At 38.4% G+C, this 15,747-nt stretch overlaps 1 protein-coding gene across 3 annotated transcripts in view; it reads left to right on the top strand.

The window, feature by feature from the left end:
- CNOT2 (CCR4-NOT transcription complex subunit 2) overlaps positions 1 to 15,747 on the top strand; it is a 136,153-nt gene that overhangs the window by 118,766 nt on the left and 1,640 nt on the right. For 2 of the 3 annotated variants that reach the window (XM_067564034.1, XM_067564032.1), the window contains exons 11-14: positions 6,285 to 6,346; positions 6,446 to 6,495; positions 7,523 to 7,623; positions 8,760 to 8,904. In XM_067564034.1, the coding sequence (XP_067420135.1) occupies positions 6,285 to 6,346; positions 6,446 to 6,495; positions 7,523 to 7,623; positions 8,760 to 8,904 (358 nt within the window). Of the gene's footprint in view, positions 1 to 6,284; positions 6,347 to 6,445; positions 6,496 to 7,522; positions 7,624 to 8,759; positions 8,905 to 10,684; positions 12,117 to 15,747 lie in introns of those variants that run through there. The other variant, XM_067564033.1, reaches the window with a different exon arrangement.

Here is a 15,747-nt window from a genome sequence, read left to right as displayed (position 1 = left end):
GCTGATCATAGGTCAGTTGCAGGCTAAAGTACAGAACAGCATCAGCATGGTCCAAACCACCTTCCAAACACCGGGCCTGCTGATAAATAAGCAAAAGTAAACTTTTGTCCTGGTTCAGAGAATAGAATCTATTGGGGCAGTGCTTAACTCGACCCAAGCCAGAGCCTTCCTGCTGGAGGCCCGATTCCAGACCATGTTGGACCTGATATCCAAGATCATCGTCCATGCAATCATGACAGTTCTGCCTCAAGTTACTGGGGCACATGGTGGCATGTACTTATGTGGTACAGCACACAAAGCTACGCCTTAGGCCCCTCCTGAGGTAGCTAGTGTCCGTTCACTCCCTGAGCAGACACCATTTAGACTCAGTGCTCACAGTCGTGCCCCTGGTCCTTGCCTCCCTGGACTGGTGGAAAAACCTGAGATCGGTAATGAGGGGAGTGCCCTTTGTTAACCCTTAACCATCGGTAGTCTTAGTCTTGGATGTGTCAGATCTAGGGTGGGGAGCCCACCTCAATGAACTCAGGGCCTTTGGTCCCAAGAAGAACTCTCCCTGCAAACAAACATCAGGGAACTTCAGGTCAGTACGCTTAGCATGCCAAGTGTTCTTTCCCTAGATCTCAGGTGAAGTGGTGAATGTCCTGATAGACAACACTGTGACTATGTTGTGACATTCCCCTGGTGTAATCTGGCCTGGTGAATCATTGTCACCCCAGTCATCCACTCCTGGATCTTACACTGCTCTGCTGTGAGAACCCCCCACTCATGGGCTGTTTACACACAACCTCCAGCATGTAAGCTGCTCCCAATTGAGTGAGTGCTTCTAGCCAGCCACTCTTGGATTATACAACAGAATGACGCTAGTCACTACCCCCCAGTTCCGGATACAGTCCTAGGAACTTCCATCTTAACAATGTTTAGTTATGCCCACTGAACAATATAAACTCAAATAAGTTCATCAATTTAACAATTGATATGACCAGTCTTTTTACTCCAAGTGGAGTCTCCAACATACTTCAAACCAAGTGCACTGCATTAGGTAAAGCAAACAAACAAATGTATTAACTATGGAAGGATTTTAAGTGATTATAAGTCACAGCATAAGAAGTCAGATTTGGTCAAAAGAAATAAAAGCAAAACGCATTATAAACTAAGCTGAACACTTTGAGCAACAGTACAAATTTAGGCATTTCTCACCACAGGCTGACCATGGGATGGGAGGTAACAGGCTATGTACACACTGACAGTGGCAAATTCACCGCTGTCAGATTGATCTTTCTAGATCGATTGAGTGGTCAGTAAAGACCCGCTCAATCAATCCGGAAGTCAACACACTAAAACCATCCCCTCAAGTGGCATGGTGCTGTGTCGACAGGAACACATTTCCCATTGGTGCAGTGCAGTGAAGACGCTGCGCAAAACGGAAGTTAAAAAGTCGACAGGAGTTACACAAGCTACTCTGCATAGCTTGTGTAACTCCCGTCGACTGCCGCCAAATTCTCAAGTAACTGTAGACCTGTCATTACTCGAAAGTTCAGTTGATTCTCCATTGATGCTCAGGCCAGTCGTTTGTTCCTGAAAGCTGAGCTTGGTTTGTCCTATACATGCCTTGATGAGGTGTGAACTGCCCCTCTGCTCCTGGAGAGTTTTGCCTGGACATGTTCTAAGTCGTGAGGACACATCTTTGGGCATATTATATAGTGCAACCTCATAACTATACACATGAAATTGCAACCAACATAGTAGTATAACAATAATGGTGAGTACATCATGTGCATTTCAAAGACATTTAATGTGACATACTTAGCATTAGATACCACACAATTATACTATAAGGGTGAACATGGGGGTGCAGGGCATCACATATTTTACATCAACAAGCAGGGAGGGGCTCCATCTTCAACCTTGTGTCAGGAGGCCATCTATCCATAGGACTTCTGCACAAAGCAGTCCATTCATCTCGAGGTGGCACATTTCCCGGGAGCCTAGAACATCCTGGTGGATCACATCAGCTGATCCTTTTCCTCTCACCATGAGTGGTCCCTTCCCTCAGAGGTCACCAGATCTGTCTTCCAAAGGTCAGGGTCTCTTCAGGTGGACCTGTTCACAACCAGGCAGAACAGGAAGTGCAGTCAGTTTTGTTCGCTGCATGGGTGCAGCTCAGACTCCCTCTCTGACACTTTCCTATTCTCGTGGAAAGACCAGCTCCCTTAGGCCTTTCTCCTGATCCCCCTTGGTTCACAAGGTCCTTCTTAGAATCAAATGGGACAAATCAAGAATTATTCTGATAGCTCCAGCATGGCCCATAGGCATTAGTTTGGAACTCTTGGATCTCTCAGTGGCGCCTCCTCTCTTGCTTCCAGTCTGCCTGGACCTTATTTCACAAGAGCACAGACAGCTGCTTCACCTGAACCTCTCTTCCCTGTACCTGACTGCATGGATGCTTTATGGCTGAACCCTGAAAAGTAGGCCTGCTTAGAACAGGTTCGACAGGTCTTGCCAGGTAGTAGAAAGCCTTCCAGCCTACCTACTTGGCCAAGTGGAAATATTTCATTTGTTGTGCCTCTGAACGGAATCTTTCTCCGTCTTGATTTTCCTCTTCAGTCTATCTTGAACTATTTGCTCCACCTAAAGCAGCAGGGTCTGGCATTCTCATCTATTAAGGTTCATTTGGCATCTTAGCCTTCCACCCCTCCGTGAATGGCAGATCAGTATTCCCCCACAAAATAATGGTCCAATTTCTCAAAGGGTTGGAAAGACTCTATCTTCAGGTTTATTAACTGCTCCCCTGCCTCACCCCCCCTCCCCAAGACTTAAACCTGGTCCTGTAGAGGCTTACGGCTCCCTGTCCCCCTTCGAACAACCAGGTCATTTTTCTACCTGTCTTCTTCCCAAAACCGCACAAAATCTCTAAGGAACAGCAGCTTCATACGTTGGGTGGTAAGTGGGCCATTGCCTTTTATATTGAGAGAACTAAGCCCTTCCACAAATCCACACAATTGTTTGTAGCAATAGTAGAATGGATGAGAGGGCTACCCATGTAAATCAAAAGATTGTTGTCCTGGATTAACCACCTGTATTCGAGCTTGCTATGAGCAGGCCAATATCCCACCTCCAACCATCGTGACCACACATTCCACAAGAGCCCAGGCTTCATGAGCAGTGTTCCTCATGCAGGTACCAATCTAGTACATCTACAGAGCTGCAATCTGGTCGTCAGTTCATACTTTCTCATCCCTCTACGCCATCACCCAACAGGCCGGAGACTATGCCAGTTTTGGGAGAGCGGTGTTATGGTCAGCATATCCATGAACTCCAAGCTCCCCTCCTGAAGTACTGCTTTTGAGTCACCTATCATGGAATGGACATGAGCAAGCATTTAAAGAAGAAAAAACTGTTACTGACCTTTCATAACTGTTGTTCTTTGAGATGTGTTGCTCATGTCCATTCCATGACCCACCTTCATACCCCTCTGTGGGAATTACCGGCAAGAAGGAACTGAGAGGGTGTGGGACCAGCAGGGATCATTATGCCAGGGCATATGTGCATGGCACTAGAGCTAGCCCAACAGATACTACTAAGGGAAAAATCTCTGGCAACAATGCACGCAGTTCGCGCACGCCTAGCATGCAATGGACAAGAGCAACACATCTCAAAGAACAAGTAATGAGTCGTCATGGATAGTTTCTCTGAAAACATTTGCCCAATGTGCAGTGGCAGTCAAAAAAGCCAACAGAATATTAAGAACCATTAGGGATAGATAAGACAGAAGATAACATAATACCACTATATAAATCCATGGTACACCCACTCCTTGAATACTACATGCTGTTCTGGGGGCCTTATCTCAAAAAAGATATATTATTATTGGAGATAGTACGGAGAAGGGCAACAAAAATTCATTAGGGACATGAAACAGTTTCTATCTGAGGAGAGATTAAAAAGGCTGGAGATTGTTCATCTTAGAAAAGAGACTGAGGGGGATATAAAGTCATAATTGGGGTGGAGAAAGTGAATAGAGAAGAATTATTTACCCCTTCACGTAACACAAGATTTAAGGTCACTCAATGAAACTAATAGGTAGCAGGTTTAAAATAAACATAAGGAACATCTTCAGACAGTGCAGAGTCAGCCTGTTGCATTCATTGCTATGGGATGTTGTGAAGGCCAAAAGCATAAATGGGTTTAAAAAAGAATTAGAAAAATAATGGAGGATAACGTCCATCAATGACAATCCGCCAAGGTGATCAGGGATGCAGCCCCAGGCACTGGATGTCCGTAATGTCTGACTGTCAGAATCTGAGAATGGATGATGGGATGGGTCACTGAATATTTGCCCTGTTCTTTTCATTCCCCTCTGAAGCATCAGGCATTGGCCGCTGGTGGAAGACAGGATACTGGGCTAGATGGATCATTGGTCTGATCCAGTATATCTGTTCTTATGTTGTGTTTAAAGTCTCCTGAAATATTCATCAAATAATTTGTATACTGCCCAGAACTATCCATTAGTAAGAGTGTTACCTGCTTTTAATACAGTGCTTCATGCTTTTCTGTGCCTGTATGAATTATTTTTATCCCTAGATCTTTCCTTATTCCAAAAGCTAGAGATCTCAAATACAGAGCAAATGCTGTGTTCCATGAGCCAAAGATACTGCTTCAGACAATTGTCCATTACTGCTGTTTTTAGCACATTCTTTACTATATCAAATGTTTAAGACTACAGTTAGTCTTTTTAAACACTTTCAAAACTTAACAGACATCACAATAAAAGTGATCCACCTTCCTTATGGAATATAGTAAATAAGTCATGTTTCATTTACATTATGCAGGGGATCAGCTCTTTAAAAACCTTTCCTGTGATAGGTAGATAAAATTAGGAAGAAGTGTCTTTACCCATTGATATTTTTGCAAAGATTCTCATATTATGCTGATTAAAGAAATTGGCCTAGCTTTCTTTGTGATATTTAAGGCAGTGGTTAGATGGGTGAGTGAGCCTTTATTTTCCAACTCTTGGGAAGCACTACACAGTTGGAAAGATTTCTCCAGTCCGGTGTAGGAAGATATAATTTATCTCTCTGCCAAAAATTGGCTTCTGTGCTCAAGGAGACCTGACTGTAAGAGCAGGTATGAGATTTTTGTTACTGCCACTCCTCTGTGTTTTTAGCTGACAGAAAAGTTATACTTCTGGTTCTGAGTTCCATTGAAGCCCAGACTGTGAAGACTGCTAAGCTGATGCACTTGATTTGCTCCTGTGCCAGTCCCAACCCCCTTTGGGGAATATTTCCCCAGCCACTCCCAGCAGAAGAAAGATCTTGGTTGTTTTGCACTGATGTTGCCCCCTGTGATGCCTGCAGTCAGGATCTATGAGGATCTAAGCTATTATCAACCTTGGGCTAAAGATGCCTATAGTGTAGGATAGGCACCACTTGATCTGGGCACATTTTTGTTCAGGAGTTGGTTGAGAATTGGTCTTCTCTTTGTGATTACTCAGGCTTCAGAGATTTTTATAGCCCTATTATGCCTTCCTGCTAGAAGGTGCAAAGATTTAATAGGTTAGTAGACTGAAGTCTCATTTGCAAAATGTCACGACATATTATCGCAAATAATTAAAACAAAAATGCAGCTGCCAAAAAAGTACATCTTGTGATTCGCTGTCCTTTTCCTCTACCTGCTTAATTACAAAACTTCAGTAGTTCTCATTGGATAACTGTCATTGATTCAAATTAGCCAATTTCTGCAGTGTTTAATTACTAATCTAATAGCTCAATTTTTCCTTCTTAACCAAGGATTAAATGAAATTAGAAAATTTATACTACTACATTTTTCATATGCTCTTTCATGTTCCACTGAAGTGTTGAGATCAGTTCTTTGTCAGCATAGAGTAGCCTTTAAAGAGAGGATACAATCATCATTTGGGAGAAACAAGGCCTGCCAGATATAAACCTTTTTCCTCTTTTAATTGTGGGTTTGGATTTATTAGCCCATCAGGCTCCTGTGAGCTGTTACACAATATCTCCATTCTACTTAGTAGTCTGGGCTTCTCAGAGGGGTTGGAGCCAAAGACACTTAAGTTTTTGAGCACAATAGAGAATAGAATCCTGGTCCTTTTGGGGAGGGATGGGGAAGGTTGCCATTGAAGTCAGTGATGCCATAATTTCACACTAAAAGTTAACGAAGTAACTAAATATGATGGTTTTGGGAGGAAGAGGAGGAGGGATGGGGGTTTGAATGTCTCCTTCAAATTCATTGCTTTATAATTTTTATATGGTTTTTTTCCTGTTCAGAAATCTCTACCCCAAATTTGCATCACCTTGGGCATCTTCGCCTTGTCGACCTCAAGACATAGGTAGGGAAAATAAGTTGTGTTTAATGCTGTGTTAATATTTATAAATGAGACTCAATTACATGGATTAACAATTAGTTCAATTCTGATTCCCTTATCTAGACTTCCATGTTCCATCTGAATACTTAACGAATATTCACATTAGAGATAAGGTGAGTGTGCTTTCTTGTCCTCTATAATAAAATATGTAGATAAGAGGCTGCTTGGATTATAGAATACTTCTCAAAATAACCCAAAAAGTAATTTTTCTCAGATGGATATCCCTCATCAAATCCAGTGTTTTTTAAAAAAATCTTAAATTCCGGAAGAACAGAGGTGCATGAAATACTCTAAGAATGTTACATACCCTTTCGGACATTACAAGATCAAATTAAAAAAAAAAAAAAAAATCCCTGCATCTATTCCCAGTTTTGTTTTTCTTTAATTTCTTGAACGCTAAAAGTGGTTTACATTAGTTTTTGGGGAATTGTGAGAATGAGTTTGGAAAATGACCAACACGAACTATTAGAACCATAGTCACATAAAACAAAGCAGTAGTCAGTTTAGACCAGTATCCTGTCTCTGAAAGTGGCCAGTGTCAGATCCTTCAGACAAAATCATCAAACCCTTATAATTCACGTACCGTAGTATACCAACTCTATACAGTACAGATTGATCAATTCTCAAGCTTCAGGATATAAGATGATCAGATGGAATCAATCTTATTCCTTTCTTCCCTAGCTAATGGAAATAGGAATTTTACTCTGCATATATTTAAAAAGAAATCCTAAATATTGGGTGTTGATGAGATCATTCAATAGTGTTTTAAGAATTAAGATGTAAAGGATTGCCATACTAATGTAACTATGTAATGACAATTGTAAATGAACTAATACATTTAAAAGTAAAGTGAGCAGATCAGAAAATAAATTTCCTCTCCCCTGACAGGTTTGTTACTTACATTAACTGTCCTGTTTTTTATATACTAGGCAAATTGGAAAGCTTAGTTTAAACTGGAGAAAAATTGAGCTTTCGATTAGTATATTACACTACTATATATCATAGTATAACATTTGCAACATACTTAATATAATGGAAACTGTTTCTGACTATATTTTCTTGTCATGTTTAAATGGTATCAGCTGTCATTTGTTTTACCTTTTTTTGGTTTTTAATCTTAATTTTTTTTATCTTTTGCAGCTGGCTGCAATAAAACTTGGCCGATATGGAGAAGATCTACTGTTTTATCTCTATTACATGAATGGAGGAGATGTATTACAGCTATTAGCAGCAGTAGAGCTGTATGTTCAAAATATTTTGGCCAATTTGGTAATATAATAGAATGACAATTTACTGTAGTAACCACGTAGTAAATCTAAAATTCTGCTTTCTAGTTTACTTCTGAAAGCTAGGAAAGCTATTTTAAGCCCCTACAAATAGAGGCATGGTCTGTGCACAGGACTGGAAGCCTGGAGCTCCTGGATTCTAATACTTCTCTAGCACTGGTTCATTTCTGTAGTGTCTCAATTTGTAATAAAACGTACCTGCCTCATATGGGTTTTGTGTTGCTTTTAAAGCACTCTGGAGACAAAAAGTGCTATATAAATGTAAATTTATATAAATGTAAATGCTATATAAATGTAAATTTATATATATATAAAAAAAGAATTGTTCAAATTAATGGTGTGCAGAAAGTGAATAAGAAAGTGGTACTTACCCCTTTACATAATCCAAGAACTGGGATTACCCAATGAAATTAATAGGCAGCAGGTTTAAAACAAACAAAAGAAAGCACTACTTCACACAGAATATAATCGACCTGTGGAACTTGTTGCCAGGGAATGTTGTGAAGGCCAAAAGTATAACTGGTTTAAAAAAAGAATTAGATAAATTCATGGAGGATAAGTCCATCAATGGCTATCCGCTAAGATGGTCAGGGATGCAACCCCATGCTCTGGGTGTCCCTAAGCCTCTGGCTGCCAGATGTTGGGACTGGACAACAGGGAATGGATCATTCGATAATTGCCCAGTTCTGTTCACTCTGTCTGAAGCATCTGGTATTGACCACTGTTGGAAGACAGGACACTGGGCTAGAGAGACCATTGGTCTGACCCAGTGTGGCCATTCTTATGTAACCATCTAAAATCAAAACAGCAGCAAAATGGAGGACAATAAACATTCAGAAAATGGTTTTCTGCTGGAACAGACCAACCTCTTACCTAGCATAGCCAAGATTTTGGTCCCTCATTAGGAATAGATTTAATAAATGGTTGTATGGAGCAGATAAGTTGGTGTTTGCTGGACTTGATTTTATGCCTTAAGAGATTTTTTTTAATAGTTTAAACCAACTTCTGTTTGAAAGGGTGGGTTTTTTTGTATTCTGAAATCAAAGCAACTAACATCAAAAATTCTTTTTCCTCCTAATTAAAAATGAAAGATTTAACCGCGATTGGAGATACCACAAAGAAGAACGAGTATGGATCACCAGGGCACCAGGCATGGAGCCAACAATGAAAACCAATACATACGAGAGGGGAACATATTACTTCTTTGACTGTCTTAACTGGAGGAAAGTAGCTAAGGTATTTTTTCTTCCATTGTGTAGATTTTTAAATCTATCACCCATGTATTTTTAAAAATCCCCTTTTTTTACTCTGTGTGAGAGTGTGAGAGAGAAATATCCATTCTGTACCCCGCACCCTGGCTTTCTGACTTGAATTCAGATGTAGGAGGGAATAAGGATTTCCTAAATTACTGATTCGTTACTGGGAGGAAAAGGAGCTGTTAATTCTCTCTCTCAGAAAAATGCAGAATATCATTTTCCAAAAGTTCTAGTTAAAATCCAAATACTTTTTTCTGATTACTTCTTGCCATTCAGAAGTTGTGCATACAGATATTGTACTTTGTTTTAGAACATTAAATAGAGAATACAAACTTTTTATTTTAAAATTAAAACTTTATTCCTTCATGATATTGCCTTCACATACTTGCATTGTAGGAGTTTCATGCTTTGTCACTTGAAACTCAGAATCCTTTCATAGTAGGAAATATTTTGGGGAGTATACACAAGATCCTCAGAACCAGTGTTCTGGGCCAAAGGGTGTTTTTAAACAAAAAAACCAATACCCCCACTTCTGTTCATCTTATTTTGTTCCTTTGTGGCAGACAATACAGTCTAAAACCCTTCCTCCCCTTGTACAGGATCATTGTCAAGATTTTATAGAATTTTATTTTTCTACAAAAATTGTTAGTTATCAGTGTGTTACCTTAAAATTATGCTAAATAAGCTATTTTTATAGGAGTTTTTTCCCCCACTAGAATGTGACTATCAACCAGGAAAATAGGGTTTGAGGTGCTTTCCTTGCCCAACCCAAGTGTCTAATTCCAGAGGACAAGCAGCAGAGATTCTCACATGCAATATGATGGCAGTATATTACTTGAACACTTAGGGGAGGAACTGACTTTCATTGTTATGATGAGATGCTGCTGAGTGCTTTTTCAGAACGATTCATTCAAAACAAGATGATGTCTTTAGCTCTACCTCTGCCATGAGCTTAAAAAAACAAAACACCCACTGAATACAGTGTGATTGATTGGATCAAGTGTCCCTCAAGGATTCACTGAGAAGTTTTATTTTGTCATTATAGGGTCATTGATATGGCATGATTTGCTACGTTTTAATTGAAATGTCTGATCTGCTACAGAGCAGATATTTGAAGTTCCACATCTTATGCATTGGGAAAAGGGGCATAAATATATGCCCTTCTCCCATTTCCTCTGTTGCTTCAAAGTTCCAAGGAAGATTAAATTGTTCAGGGCCAGTGTGATCTTGATACCTTTGGCTCAACATACTTAGTTCAAGAACCTACCCTATAGGTTACTGTTCCCTATAACATATTCTTGGATCCACTGTCTCAAGAAAGAGGGCAAATCTTTCATCCAGCCTGAGATTCCCTTAACCTGAAAGCCTAATTGCAGGATTGTTAGTTGGTGAGTCATTGCACTTTTCTGTGTAAATCAACATCTCTGCTTTCGGAATCATGAAAATATTCTTCTAAGCTTCTTAATAGTCTGATGAATGTGACAACACCTAGTTCTCACAAAGTTTATGGAATCTTTTTTTGACTTCTTGGTGTGTTACCTTTTACATCTGTAGTCAGGTTTTGTTTTGATTTTTTTTTCTCTGGGTGGCTATCTCACAGCCAGGAGCATTTCCACACTGCATATTTTTAATGGCTGTGCTGCCTTATACAATTTTTCATAAGGGCAAGGTAATTGTAAGGCCTCAAACAGAGAAAAAAATTAGCTAAGATGAACTTGGCAACTGAATTGGTTGATTTCTTTATCAATTTTTTTCCTTAGTCTTAGGTTTGCTGTCAGTAATGCTATCCTACACGCCTGAGATGTTCAGAGGTATCAACTATTACCTTGATGGGGGGGAAAGGCCCTATTGGAAATCTACGAGGTTGTTCCTTGCTTTTGACGAAGAGTGACGGCCAAACACTTTCAGTTCTGAGTCAACATAAATGGATCATATTATGTATTCAGACATCCTGTGAGCTCACTAGAATTGCTGTACCAGAAAGAATTAGTGCCCGTTCTGCCACAAGGGTAGCAGCCTGAGTAGCTGCTATTCACTACATGCCTATAGTAGAAATTGTAAAGTTGCTACTTGGAGCTCAATTTCTACTTTTAGAAAGCAGTATTCTCTTTGGGAAATGTAGATTGGATTCTGTATTCAGGAGAGCAGAACTTCAGTCTTTTTGGCTAGTGTGCTCCTCATCCTTCTTCCAAGGGATAGCTAGTCTCCTGCAACAGATCTCTAGAGGTAGTGTCATGAAGAAAGATTACTTATCATTAGCTGTTGCTCTCCCAAATGTATTGCTTCTGGAAATCCACACAGATTTTCCTGCCTCCCTGAACTTCACAAATTGACAATATTTGTTCAGCATTAGGGAGCAACTGAGGTCTAGTTATGGAAAGAGAGAACACTTTTTTATACTTCTTTCTAAATTCTGGATCCAAGGAACCTGCAAGCATAGCCTCTTAACAGGTGATTGCTTTGAAAGGGTGCCACATGACAGGCATGTGGTTTCTCTAGGGCTGATCTGCAGAGTCAGTACATTCAGAGAAAAGTTAGGTATTTTTTCTTTCTAGACACACTTGGTTTCTTACTGCAAAGAAGGGAGCTGGAGTGCTACCATGAAGATTTTTTTTTAAATTTCTTTTTAGTTTGGTACAAAATATCTGAGGCAAGCTGAATATTGGTTGAAGGGGAGCTATGAAGGACTATGGGGAAAATGTGCTTTTTTGAGCAATGGAAAAATAACGATTAGGCTAGCTCTTACTATCTGTGTAAAATCGTTATCTAAGAAAGTGAGAATTTCAGGTACAGATGGAGGGCAAGTATGTGGCCTTAAGTCTGTAGTAAAAATGCCATCTCTACTATTAAACTTGGAGTCAGTTTCCTAGGACTTTTAGGTTTTATCCAAGTGATATATCCCATTAGAAAAATTAAATTCCAGGGTAGTACAAATATAAAATAATGTAGAGAATGTATCCTAATCAATTGCAACCACATGAAGACATTTTAAAGATATTTTTCTTGTATTTTGTTTTACTGTAACAGATACAATATTAGCTAAAAGTGAGAATATCAGTTTGCCAGAAGAGCGCATTAATAATTGCTACTTAATTGGTCCATGGATGTTGCTTCACTGCAGTAAGGTTGGAGTTATCTGCAGTAATACCATCACTTACATATGTACTTTTAAATAAATTATTTTTCTAGGTGCTTTATAATCTTTCCTCTTGTTTTGATTTATATGTGCATTCCTTGGATGATAATACTAAAAGCGTAAGACCTTGTTTTTAAAGGTGTAGAATAGACTTACAATTTAATAAACTTCTCTAAGAACATCCTAGATTAGTTTTGACAATCTAATAAAAATAGATTATACATAATCATACTCAGTGAGATAATAAACAACATTAATTAAATGAGTTTTACTTTACATTCACCTTCATTAACAGACTAAAAAAGGAAATGAGTGAAAGTTGAATAAGCATTGAGACAGCTTCCTAGATTGTTTTGAAATTCAAATTAAATGAATTCCACATAGACATTTAGTTAAACAGCCCAAGAACTTAAATAATGAAGTATTTTATTTCATATTCACCTTAAGCAGAAATAATAATGAAATGCTGATCACAACTATGATATGCTTATGGCTTTTCATCCTATTCCATGTAGAAAGTACAATGTGGTTAGAGAAATTTTGATTTTATACTGAGCAGGTAAAGCAAGAGAATACTCAGTGTATAGCTTCCTCTGTCGAAGCTGCTGAGGATGTGCTGAAAGAGACTCAGCAACAAGAGAGAGGAAGGTGGAGACAATGCGTCCAAGTAATGCCTCCAACAATTACACATTTTCTGAAAGAAAATTCTCTTATAAAAATTCCAAAATTTTAGTTTAAAAAATGAGGAAAGGTGATCCCCATTAAGAAACAAAATTAAAACTCTTGTATTTTATTTTTCCTTCCTAGAAGCTTGAATTCTTTATGGTAGAGAAATTTAGACCTCAGAAACCTTATTCTTTGCTTAAAAAGGGATGCTGCCTATACTAAATATCCTTTCTAATATTTAAGGTCAATATTACTTAAATATTTTTATAATTATGAATGGAACAACATTTAACTTAATGACAAAGACATTCTATAGAGTTGTAGGTTTCTACAGTCCCTAATTAGTCCCTAATTTCTGGTTGGGTCTTTTGTGTCCTTTTTGTAGCCATTGTTTCTAGTCTAATTTAAAATTACATCTAGTAATGGGGTTTCCACTCTTTCCCTTGGTAGACTAATTCACTGTCCAATAGACTTCATCATTTTTCCTGTTTAACTTATATTTGCCTTTGCTCAGTTTTATTCCATTAATCCTCTCTAAACAATTTTCTTCCATACTTGGTGTTCACACCTACTAAATATTTTGTATAAATAAATCGATTGCTATGACATAACTCACTCTTTGTGACTGTAATCAGAATGACATATGAAAAATAAGATTCACTGCACAGAAATTTTATTTAATATTGGATATGCTTTGTGGGATCCCCCCCCCCCCCCCCCCCAAAAAAAAAAAAAAAAAAAGTATGGTATCCCTATTCTTGGTTAATTCAAGGTATTTTTAAAAAATCATTGCTTCCATATGAAAAAATGAAGCAATTTATTTGATCAGTGTTTGCTTGATAGACAAGTTGAAGTTTTTCCATTTCTTTGTAGCTAATAAATTCAAAAAATTTCAATGCTATTGTTCATATCCAAATCTATGATGGCCACTACTAACAAAAGTGAAACATAAAATAACATGTATGAAAGTATTTTTTCTATGTGCAATAAATACACTACTTTTTGGTTTTCAAAAATATTTGGTCAGTGAATTATTTTTCCCTATATTGTTAAATATAATAACTTAAGTGTAATTACACACTCTGAATTTGGGATCTTTTAATACTTCAGCATACCTGAAACAGCAAAAAAAATTGACAAACACTGTTTTAATGCTTACAAAACTTGCATCCTGTAGGTGTTCATTAAATGTTTACTAAAAATACCCGCAACAATAACAAATCTCAATCCATATGGTCCTAAAGGAACTCTCATGAGCCAGTAAGATTCCTTCCTTCCTTTAGACGCAACTCATTAGTTCAAGTAGCCATTCTCTACGTTTAATCTTGAAAGCACTCCAGAATGTGTGAGGGTTTGAGGTAACTGATCCAGACCTACTTTCTTGCTTAATAAGTTTTGTTAAAGTAGCAATTCCCCAGCTGTGGTCCATAACCTGGTAATGATCTGCAGAGCCTTTTCTGGTCATCTGCAGAACATGACACCCTGAGAACCATGAACTGGAAGGTGAGAGAAGGTAATTTGAGCGGCATTTTTCCTATTACAAAGTGACTGACAATGAAAGAGCAGGAGAATTATTGCATTAAAGACTCTATCTTAAATTATACCCCAAGAGCCAGGTGTGGAAGGGTTTTCCACACACTGACATCCCTTATTGCCCCCAAAAGAGAGCTCATGTGCTTGTGTATTACCACCACTCCATCCATGGATGTACCTGGGGGAGGTTGGAATTTACCCCCCAAAATTAATATAGTGGCACACTACATTAACTAATTTCCATTTCCACCTCTTGAATCCTAGAAGCTGCCACAGCCAAGAAGATGGGGTGGAGGATGGGATGAATATGGGAGCCACTGTAGGGAGACAAGGCTTTCATGTAGATGGCCATGGCTTCTTGTAGATGCTGCTGGGATTCCTCAGGTTTGCAGAAAGCTTTATTTGAGAGATGTAGAGTCAATTAATTCTGAGCATTATTCCTTAAATTCCCTTGTTACCATGATGAATTTTTCCTCCATGCCAGGTAAACTTTATTTCCCCATAAAGATCAGAGGCCTGGGAGTCAGCTCCTGAACTCTAGATCCAACTTTTGCATGGATTTGTTCTCTAATTCAGCTTACCCATCTGTAAAATAGAAATAATACAATATATTACTACCTCCCTGTTGTGAGGTTTTATTAATTTGTTCAATGCTTAGAATGTGTTGTTCAGAGTACAAGAATAAAGAGTTGACAAAATCCCTACCCAGATAAGTTTAGAGGAGTTCTCTTGTTTGAGATAGCAAGCTAAATACATTTTAAAGTTGAAGACAGAAGTGTTTATTTAGCCAGAGGTGATTATTACTAAGTTAAGAGAAAGTATCCTTAAAGTACTGTATTGAAACTGTCAAACTACTAAAAGGTTAAAAAAAACAATCTTTAAGGCCCAAAAATGCATGTATATTTTTGCATATACCCAAGTTGTATGCACAAGATGCCAATGTGAGTACACAAACTGGGGATCACAATTCAAGATCATGCAGTGGAACTGTAGTAAAAGTAGAGCATTGCATATTCACAGTAGGGTTGTCAAGAGGTATTTAAATGGTAGGGATCCCAGCAGTCTGAATCCTAATGGTCGCTAGCCAATCAGAATATATTCACAGATGGAATGTTTGAAATATTTTTATAATTACTTAGCAAATCAAATGCCCACATAATGCAAGGAATTGTATAAATGAGGAAGAAACTGTGCATTTATGAATTAGTAGCTGCAAGAGCCTCATACACTGGCTGAGCATATTAATAGTCAGTATAATTGTTTACAAAGTGCTTTGGGGTCTTCAAATGAAAGCCACTATTGAAGTGCAGTGTAGTAGTAAAGGACTTATATTTATGCCTCAGCAAACCTAAAGGAGAGATGAATACACCTGAAGCTTAACGCTTCACCCACATATAAAAGGTGGTGGAATCTTTGTTACATCTGTGATTCTTAAGTAGATTTAAATCTCTTTACATGATTGTTTATTCTTCTTACATTTCATACCAT

Source organism: Emydura macquarii, unplaced genomic scaffold (assembly GCF_026122565.2).
Source record: "Emydura macquarii macquarii isolate MOO-44397 ecotype Brisbane River unplaced genomic scaffold, CSIRO-AGI_Emac_v2 contig_2636, whole genome shotgun sequence".
Lineage (NCBI taxonomy): Eukaryota > Metazoa > Chordata > Testudines > Chelidae > Emydura > Emydura macquarii.
This window is presented reverse-complemented; position numbering and strand designations above follow the sequence as displayed.